Source organism: Galeopterus variegatus, unplaced genomic scaffold, assembly GCF_000696425.1.
Source record: "Galeopterus variegatus unplaced genomic scaffold, G_variegatus-3.0.2 Scaffold172, whole genome shotgun sequence".
In the NCBI taxonomy this organism is placed as follows: Eukaryota; Metazoa; Chordata; class Mammalia; order Dermoptera; family Cynocephalidae; genus Galeopterus; species Galeopterus variegatus.
Window position 1 is genome coordinate 355,350 of NW_007726283.1, and position 11,188 is coordinate 366,537.

The 11,188-nt window shown below is 34.0% G+C and overlaps 1 protein-coding gene across 1 annotated transcript in view; it reads right to left on the reverse strand.

Annotated features, from left to right (window-relative positions):
- The window catches only part of DNAH7 (dynein, axonemal, heavy chain 7), a 250,129-nt gene that overhangs the window by 6,150 nt on the left and 232,791 nt on the right, over positions 1–11,188 (reverse strand). The window contains 3 exon segments of the mRNA XM_008563289.1: positions 1,752–1,929; positions 3,439–3,591; positions 9,333–9,563. Coding sequence (XP_008561511.1) covers positions 1,752–1,929; positions 3,439–3,591; positions 9,333–9,563 — 562 coding nt within the window.

The following is an 11,188-nucleotide window of genomic DNA, read 5'->3' on the forward strand; positions in this document are numbered from 1 at the left end:
TGCGATCCGTTTCCGGACACGGAAAAAAAAAAAAAAAAAAAAAAAAAAAAACAAGAACAGCATCAATTGATTGGAAAGGATGAAGGGTAAACAGGAAATAGGAAGTAAGAACCTGGAGACAGCGTGTAAAGACCATTTTGGGGGGAAATTTTGCTATAAAGGAGAGCAGAGAAATGGGACAGTAGCTGAGGGGATGTGGATGTTAGGACAATTGGAATCATTTCTTGATTTGTTTTAAGACTTAGATATTCCAGAGCATGTTGTATGTTGATAGGAATTATCCAGTACTGAAAGAGATACTGTTGATTCTGGAAAGAGGCACAATTAAAGGAAAAAGCCCTTGAGAAGGAAAGAAAAAATGGGATCTGGATTCTCAGAGGGTGCAGATGTGGACAGATTTAGATTTGATGGTGCTAAAAGCTCTCTTCTGATAGCTTTTTTGTTTTTTCAATGAAGGATGACGTGAGAGGGGGCAGAGAGAAAGGCAAAGAGGGCCTAAGTGATTGTTCTGAGCGTGGGAAGGCATATTTCTCAAGAAATAGTAGTAGGATTGCTTCATAATGTTACAAACTTCCTTGAGATTTATGACAATCAATTTAAAGTAAAACTGCTCAGCACAGTATTGTGATTATCATACACCGTTGTGATGACATGTAGAGTTATTAGTATCTCCCACCAGAGTATAAATTTGTTGGGAGACAAGATTCTAAGTTGTTCCCTGTTGATATTCCCAGTGCCTAATTGAGTGAGCCAGTGAGTTCATTACTGAAGTAGAGTTGTCCTTGACATAGTTAAAGCAGTACATATTAATAGACATTTAGAGATTAATGTCATTAAAGACAGCACCATTTTGGTAAAATTCAGGAATCTGTAGCATTTTTAAATCAATACTTTTTAAAAATAGTGGCCCTTGTCCACTAAATTTGAAATAAAACATCAGAGTAAGTCAAAAAGTATTAAAAAAAATCAATTAAGAAAATAAAGATTTCCTCACAATCATTCTTTTTTTAATTTTTAATGCACATTTTTAGTTTTAATAGAAATAGCTTAAACTTCTCCAGAGGGGTTAGACAAATTTACATTCCTATCAGCAGTGAATAGCAACTACTCTTTTTTTTTTTTTTTAAGTGACAGTCTTTCAATCACACAAAAATTGTTCCCATTAGCTGTCAGTTTTGGAAGGATGGAGAAGGGGTCTTCAAAAAGTTCATGGAAAGATTTGTATTATCTTTTAATTCCATTTTTCTGCAAACTTTTTGAAGTACCCTCATATATAACAGGAAAGAATGCATATTTTAGGAGTCTGCAAACGTATGCTCTTCGAAGGACCAGGAAAACCCTCCATTTCTTCAATACTCTACCATCTTGATTCCCCAAGGCCAACATAAGATTATGGTTGACTATTCCATGTACTGTTAATTTGATTACTTTCTTCTTAACTTATTAGAAATAATTCTAAATTTAAAATTTTTGAAAAAAAAAAAATTACACGAGACATATACTCTTTATCCGGATTCACCTCTATAACTGTTATCATTTTCTTCCATTTGCTTTATCGTTCTCTCTCACACACACACACACTGGCTCACTCATTTGATCTCTGTCTCTCCATGAATTTTTTTCTCAACCATTTGAGGATTGAGAAACTCTCATGATGATTACTTTTTTAACAGCTGAAGAAAGTAAGCAAGAACATTAAATTTTTGTTCAGTGCCCAGATATGAGCCAGCTCATTCTGTCCCTGCACTTACCATCTTCAGGAGGAGTCTTATATTCTTTGTCTTCCATCACTTCATAGTCAAACCCAAGCAGATCAATGGGAATCGTGTATTTCCTGGCGTAGTTCTGCTGGGCACCAGTCAGGAAGGCTTGTGTGAAGAAGAAGCCAGAAAGCCAGAAGACTGGAGGCGGGCCGACCTCGTACCATTGCTGTGATGCCAAAACACAAGTGTCCTCACAGGAGAGTCTTTCAACTTTCGAATAAACATTGCTTAATAAAATTTGTCCGAAGATACTCTTATTATCTATTGTTTTGGTTTTTTTTTTTTTTTTTTTTTTTTGGTGGCTGGCAGGTATGGGGCTGAGCTCTAACCAACTGAGCTAACCGGCCAGTTATCTTGTTATCTTTTGGGCAAACTAATAAGTGAGCTCTGAGGAATAACAAACCACACTCTCAAAGTTTTAAAAAATAAGTAGCATATTCAATGTTTGTTCTGGCTTTAATTTCATATCTATCACATCAGCTTGGGAATTACAATGTACATGTATGTAGGTCTAAATGTCTGTTTCATACATGCTCAATGGTTACTCCAGAAAAGCTCCATATAATAGTGAACATCTAATATACATTGTTGCACAATATATCATGTTATATAGTTGAATAAAAGAGATCCCCATAAAGTCTGGTCAGATGGTAATGTCTTTTCACTTTTTTTCTCTCTAATTAGTCATTAGTACCCATTAGAATATTCCTTTGGAAGTATTTCCTTCTACTTCACTAAAATACAATGAAATCCAACATGTGGGAACACAATATTGTACAAGGAACTCCTAGAAGATGTAAGGTAGTGAGAAGTTAAGGTCCTTAGAAATACCAAAGTACCTTAATTCTCGGTTCATATTATGGATTCTAATGATGAGCTAGTTGAATAATGACTTTAACTAAATTATAAATTATAGAAGCCAGTCTGAAGAAATGAATTTGAAAAGCTTTTCCCTATGAGAGCCCAAGGTAGACCCCTATCTTTCAAGAACAATTTTAATTCCTTAGTATCGACTCTAGTACAACAGACAGCCTATATTATGAAAAGGGAGTTGTCATTTTATCCCTACAGAAATTTCCTCAGTTTTGATGCAATATATACAGTATTTAGGAAATTAAACAATACTTCTAATGAATATAATTGTTAATAAGAACATGGTTTAGCACTGGTATTACAAGATAATTAGGAAGTAGACTTCACCCACTGAACATTTCCAAGACAAGTTAGCCATTGAGGTCATTACCATCTTGGGCTGAACAAGCAATCTAGTCATTTCATAACCTATAAGACTGCTGGGCAATGAAGAAACAATTCTCTTCACAAGAAGCTTGTTTGGCTTTCTGAAATGCTTTGCTATAGGGATCTATTTTAATGTTACGTATTTAATGAAAAAAATCAACATAGCCAGATGTTTTCTGCCTTCAAATGTCATTGACTTGAACATCTGACTTCACTGAACATGGACATCTACTCCTGAAGAATCTACCTCCAATATTGGTAATTTGATGGTTCAGTGTAACAGTTACATATTGTACATGAAATATTAAGTAGTGATCATTTGTGCTTGGGATGCACAGAAAAACTAGAGAGTAATTAATACTCATCACATTAAGCATTCTGATGAAGAAAATGAAACCAGAAGAAAATTAATATATGACCATTTGGATCAACTCACCTGCAAGAATTTTAGTCTTGAAAGGAAGTCATTCACATAGCTGCCAAGTGGTTTAAGGCTTGGGTAGGATTTATTCATCCACATTCCTGGAATTTTGACATTCAAAATGCTACTAACTACTTCTTCAAGATCTGTAGACATCACTACAAGCCCCTGAAACACATTTAACCTAAGTTAACATGATAGTATAGATTTTAAACAGCCCCCTTTTAAATACCTCTTTCACAATAATCCTTTGTTTACAATTGTGATTACTTAAGGTTGAGTCATATAGCAAAATAAGAGAAAGTGTAGATTTTTGCTTTTGCTCACAAATAAGCCACAGAATCTTTGAACTATTCCTTAGAAAAATATTAACAGTTTTAATCTAACTAAATTTTAATGAAAAATCTTCTTAATCAATACTTGACTACTCACTAGTTATTAAATCACAGCCTAACTTCAATGTAGTTTATCTGTCTATTAAATCGACAAGTAATGTATCTCCATCCTGCCTTCTTAAAAGGATGGTGATGAATGTAAAGTTAGAAAAATTACATGAAATGCTTTGAAAAGTTAAAATATCCTGGAATTTGATTGTGAATTCTAGTTAACCTTATCCAGTTTTGAATCACTAATGCACAAATGTTATAACTTTGAGGCCACTGAAGATTCCTGCCTATTTTTTCTTATAATTAGACTAGTTGCTATTGTCATTTCTGTTTTTCTTATAGTTGAAAATATTATTTCAACTAACATATGGAGAAGATTTTGAATTAAATTTGATGAACTAAGCACACATGTTATTTGCCTCCTCCTCAAAACCCCACAAAACAACAGTAATTTATTTTTTAAAGGCATAAGCCCACAAGTGCAGAAAAAAAATAGGGAAAGGGACAATGAAAACACAAGTGTTGGGAGCTAGAAAGTATATGGACTGCTGGTGGTTGACTAAGTAGTCAGGAGAAATCTAATCCTAAACTGGCAGAGGGGAAAGCTAAAAATCAGATATACATTGCAGAATACTCCCAAAATTTTGGGAATTTATGGCCCTAGATACTTCTGAAAGTGAGGAGGGGATGGTGATGTTCAAAGAATTGTTGAAACCTGCTTCAAAAACAGATTTCTAGGTCTTCTCCCCCAAAACTGCACATTGCCTACCTTGAATGTAACCTGGAAAGGAAAATGCAAAATCCGTGGAGTAGGGAATGCCAGACCCAGTTGAGGTCAGAGTTACCATACTAAAATAAAGGGGGTTAAGTAAATGCACGGATATTGGATGCTGAGAATCCTGAGGCCTCTTTTCCCTTTTAGCTCAAAGAATACTGGAGGCCAGCACTTTGTCTTCCAGGAAGAAGACAGGAAGAACCAGGTCAAGCAGAAACACATACTACTACTCAGTGTTTCTTAGCCAAACAGCCCAGCCAGTTACACTGCAGTGAAGACCACAGTCAACAATAACCAGCATTCTTATAGTGTCCACTCAACTTGATAATACCCCATTCATAAATATAAGCAGATAGCCAAAAAATTATCAGACCCCAGAGGAAGGCTTCGAACACAAAAAAAGGAGTTTTTCAATTATGCATTTAATTTTTAAACACATATAGGACTATTCATATTTTCTATTTCTTCTTGTGTCAATTTGGTAGCTAATATTTTCCCAAGAATTTGTTAATTTCATTTAGATTTTTCAAATCTGTTGGCATATAGTTTTCATGAGATCATCTTCAGACCTCTTAGACTACAGTATCTATTGTAATGGGCTCCTTTCCATTATTGATATTAGTTTTTTCTCTCTTTTTCTTGAGCACTATTATTAGTCTTTTAAAATAAGGACAATTGGCTTTGTTGAGTATCTCTATTACATATTTGTTTTCTATTTCATTAATTTCTGCTTTTATTTCATTAGGCTTTTTGCTTTTCTAACATACATACAGGCTGAGTATCCCTAATCCAAAAATCTGAAATCTCAAATGCTCCAAAATTCAAATCTTTTTGAGAGCTGAAATTAAAGTCAAAGGAAATGTTCATTGGAGCATTTTGGATTTTGGATTTTTGGATTAGGGATACTGAACCAGTTAGTATAATGCAAATATTCCAAAATCTGAAAAAAATCTGAAATCTGAAACACTTCTGGTCCCAAGCATTTTGGATAAGGGATACTCAACCTATATTTGAAGCTGCATGACCCAATTTTTGATATGTTGTTTGTTCATTGTAATTTAATGTAAATCATTTACAAATTTTCATTTAAATTTTTTCTTTAAATTGTGGGTTATTAAGAAGTGTTTTATTCAATTTTCTAATATATGAAAACATCGCATTGTCTTTTTCATTTCTATCATAATTCCACTGTGATTAGAGAATGTACTCTGGTAATCTCAAACTTTTTAATTTATGGAGAATTGTTTTATGGTTTTCCATATGGTCAATATTTGTAAATGCTCTATGTGAATTTGAAAAAAACAAAAACAAAAAATCCCCACATACTATACTCTCAGAGTCACTGTTCAATTTACACCAATTAGGTCAGTTTGTTAATGAAATTGTTCAATACTTTTATACCTTTACTACTCCTCCTCATCTTTCTCCTCCTCTTCCTCCTTCTTTTGGTTTTAGCTTTCTAAATTTATTTCTCCTAGTACTAAGTATACAGGATATCCTTTTTCTCGTTAAATAATTCACTTATTTTCTTATTAATCCTTTAGTTAAATAATTTACTTATTTTCAATCTTTTTTGTTTAATAATTAAATAAAAAATAATTAAACAAAGTTAATAATCTGAACTTTCTTGAGCATACATTTAATTGTGTCTCATAGATTATAATATGCAATTTCTTTTGTTTATTGTTTTACTTTTTAAAAACGGCTAACTAGATTTTTTTTTATTTAAAAAATAACACAGGAATTTTGTAAAATGGTCTGTATTCTTAAAAAATGTCAGTGTCACAAAAACAAAAAGGCTGAGAAACTGTTACAGAATAAATAAGACTAGAGACATGGCAACTGAATGTAATATTTGATCCTGGCCTGGAACCTGTACCAGAGAAAAATATTGCTATAAGATACATAATTAGAAAATTGACAAAATTGGAATTTTTGATTGCTGATTAGATAAGAATATTCTAGTAACATTTTTATTCTTGAATTTGGTAACTGTAGGGTAATATCGTAAAATAACATCCTTGTTTTTAGGAAGTAGACCTTGAAGTATTAAGTGATAAAGGTGTACAAAGTAAGCAAGCACTATTCTCAAATACTTCAGAAAGAAATTTATACGTAGTTATATATATGTGAATACATGTATATGAGAAGAAAGAATGATAAAGCAAATGTGGCAAATTCAGGAGAATATAATATTATTGAGCATATGCACATTTTTTTAAAATCACAAATTGGGTCATAAGATACATAAAGTTAAATACCTTCCTTTTTTATCAATTATCAATATGTCCTGGCATTTTTCCACATCAGCAACTATAAATCTACCTCATTCTTTTTATTGATGGGCATTCCATTGTGTATATTATAATAATCACCGAACAATAAATATTTAGATTAATTTTAATCATTTGCTATTAAAATAATATATTGCTGACCATCCTGTGCTTATAACTCTGCATACATGTGTGTGTATAAATATATATTTAAGATGAAGGAGATTTCACTTGATATATTTCGATTGCTATAACCAAATTGTACTCCAAAGAGGTTGCACCAACTTACATTTCCAATAACATGAGAATTCCTAATGACTAACCCCCTCACCGACAAGTGACACTATTAAATATTTAAATATTTGCTAGAATACTGGGTATACTGCATGTCCTCACTTGTAAATCGGAGCTAAGAATGACAGAGAGAGAGAGAAAGAAAGAAAGAAAAGGAAAAAAGGAAGGAAGGAAGGAAGGAAGGAAGGAAGGAAGGAAGGAAGGAAGATGAAAAACCACAATAATATGTTGAACTTTCAGAAGGATAGAGCAGATCTATGGTCACTAGAGGTGGGAAACAGGGAGGGGAAGGGGGATTAGGGACAAATTATGTAATGGACACAAAGAATGATTATGCTTTGTAATGATGAACGTGCTAACAATACTGATTTGATCATGACATGTTATACACAAATGCTGACAGTTAACTTTGTACCCCATAAATATCTATAAGCAATTATGTTTCAAGTGTGAAATTTAAAAAAATTTTTTAATTGAATCTTGTTAATATTTGTATGTTTTAAATTGACATTTTTACAATTTTGAATTTTTGGTAATACAAGAATAAGATATATATTTCCATTTATCTACTTTTCTTTGTTTCTTAGTAGAATTTTGATTTTTTTTTTAAAGGGCAGGTTCAACATGTTCCATTGTTAAATTTACTGTAGTTATTTGCCTTTTATGTAACTGTAAGAAACAGGTTTTATTCTGTGTATTTTGCAAATAGTTACTGTGTATTTTGGACATTGTCATTTTTATGGTAATAATTTTTAAGAATATATCTGGTTTCAGTATTATACCAGAGAATGTGACATGTAATTTTCCCAGTTAGACTGGGTGGGTCATTTCACTGAGACATTGAGAAAAGAGATGAGTCCAATATATGGATTTACACTGCTACATTGGTCACAAAGATCATTTCAAGTTAGGTTTGTCAAATTTGAAACATTTTCTTCCCCAAATTAGGGAAACATGAAGAGAATGATGAAAGAATATTATGAGAAAGGAAATTATAAGTAGTTCATATGAGTTGAGTGGTTGGGTGTGAGAAATTGGTGCTTCAAAGTAATCTATGCTCATCAGTACTAAATATTTGAGGTAACTTATAAACTTTATTTGTAACCTTAATCAATATGTTGTGGACTCTGAAATTTATCTTCAGTCTTGGCCTTCCTCTTGAACTTTAAAGCATGTATCTAACAGCAATTCATCCTCTTTATTGAGTCCACCAGTCATTTCGAAACTAATATGACCACAACACAGTTCTTAATTTTCTCCCTCAAACCTGCCCCTTCCCAGAACTTCTGCTTGCTTAGACCAAACATTTAGGAGCGATCCTTGACTCCTCTCTTGCTGACACCCACATCAATTTTCAGCTAGCCTAGTAAACACTCAACGATAAATCAGAAGCAACCACTTCTCACCTCCAAGGCTTCTGCAAGAGCCCATGTCAGCTGGATTACTGCAATCACGTAATCGTCTCTGGCTGCTCTCTTGTTCTCCTACAATCCTTTCTGCAGTGGTCCTGACCATGGCTGACAACGCCATCGTGCTCCAGCCCCTGGCTGCTTCTTTCTGGTCCTGGCACTTCCGTCATGCTCACTCCACTCAGCCTTTCTTTTTGTGTCCCTGGACCATGCCATGCTTGTGCTTCTCATGGCTGTCCACTTGTTATACCCTCTGCCTGAAATGCTCTTCCCTCAAATGTCCCATGGCTTCCCTTAATGTACTGAAGTCTCTGTCCAAGGGTCAGCTCCTCACAGCGTCTGACCAACCTGCCTGAAAAGAGCTCTCACCCATCATCTCTACCCCCTCATACTGTTTTATTTTTTTCCACAGAACTTATCACTTACTGAACTTATATATGTATTTGTTTCGTTTTTAATTGTCTCCCTTACTAAAATGAAGCTCTATGAGGACAGAGGCTTTTGTCTCTCTCATTCCTTAACACTTTGTGTCTCCTTAGCATGTGTCCTATCCAGCACACTATCATGATCTAGCATACTTTATACTTATTTACCAATTTATTAACTGTAACCCCCAGAATTCTATAAGCTCCTCAAAGGCGGAGATTTCTTTTCTATCCCCAGAACCAAGAACACCACTTGCACAGTATTTGTGCCCAATAAATATTTGCTAAATAAATGAATACTATATTTAATTCAATGTTTGGGTTTTTTTTGGTATATTTCACCTTACCTTGATTGCTTTTTGAATATTAATACATGATTCTCTTATGGTCTGCAGCAATTTATTGAACCGTCCCATCTCTTGGACAAGTACAGTGTTCATGCTCTGAGTGTAAGTTGTTGGGTATCTCCTCATTGCAGCCTCAATGTCAAAGTTGTTTGGAAGTTTACCCAAGATGTCACCAGCGACCTCATCTGCTACTTCATCTGATGATTTTGCACCAGCACCTGCTGAACGAGACTAAAGAATCCAAACTATAACTCAAAAATCCTCATAAAGGTCTAAGAACAGCTGAATAAAAAAAAATCCTAAGGTAAATCTTTGTAAGAATGAACACTGCTCTTTTATCCGTGATTCTTCTCCATACAGAATGTATTAAAGTGATGAAAACAGGCATAGGGATGGATTTTCAAGAGGAAATGATTGTTAGAGAAGAGGAAAAGGGACATGTTCAGAGGCAAGAGAGGGTCTGGAGAAAACAAATAAGCTGCAAATTTTGCTGCCTGGGTGGAGGGGGAGAAATAGATGCTGCAGACAGAGGGAGAAAAAGCATTGACTTTGGTGGAGTGGCCAAGTGATGACGGGCATTAAAACCCCGAGGCAGAAAATCTGATCTTGCTTTGAGAAAGCTTGCCACAAAATATGTTTGCTAGTAACTCTGGTGCCTACTGGTTGCCAAAAGCAGAGATATAGTTTTCCCCTCAAACAAGCAGGGCAAAGAAAATAAGCTCATCTCCTCCAAGCAGTTGGAAGAGTTATGGAGGAAAGACAGACTTTGGTGATTCACATTGAAAGCAAAGAAGGAGAATTTTAATTCAATTTTTATTTTTTATGTTTATCGTGGCACTGCGAAAATAAATCTATATTTTCTGGAAAAACACCTTAACTCTTCAAACAAACGAGTGCAAGTGTGTGTATGTCTGTGTGCGCACGTTGAGAAAGAACAAACACTATTAGAATATAAATTAATATATGTCACATTTTCTCAATTCAAAGAAATTGTGTTTAGTTTTCTCTCAGACTTTGTTTCCTTTCCAGATCTGACCTCTGTGTTATAACATCACGCTCTAACCAACTGAGCTACCCAGTCAGCCCCTACGTTTCTACTTTTAATGTTACCTACTACATACCATAAGGTCCTATAAAGTTGCAGAATAAAATAATTAAATGTTGGTAAGTTTAATTATGTGTTAGTAAAAAAGAGACATGCCTCTATAATAATACTTTATAATGATCCCAAAGTACTGGATTTACAACTAAATGTATAAAACAAATCAGAACAAAAAAGATAGTGAACATTTGGCCAAAACAAGTGAAATACTTGTTCTAGAAATACTATTTCTATTTGTATTTTAATGGCATACAACGTAATATAAACTCATTAAAAATATTCTTATTTTCTAACAAGGTCTGTGCCTCCACAAAAAACAAACCCCAGGCCTATAGCCCTTCAAAAAATGGAAGAAAAAAAAATAGTAACACAAATATTCCCCTTACTTATTTCTCACACATCAAACATAATTGGGGTGATAGGTTTTTGAAAGTAATATTCAACTGATATTGAGAATTAAGAGCAACTGGGCACTATTTGTTCGTAATTGTTTATCTTACCTTTTTCCATTTTACCAACTTTCCTTAGAGTTTTACGAATTCTGTTTGGAATCTTCTTTTTTTTTTTTTTTTTTTTTTTTTCGTGATGTTCCCTTAGTGAGGATGGTTGACCCTTGAAAACATATAACCTCTGTACTTATGGTACATTCAGTATACCTTGAGTCTTGTCCCCATAGCTCTATCCTTTCAACTATTAGCCACAAAAACCCCACCCATACACATGTCCAGTTAGTAGTCGTCATTGGGGTGATTTT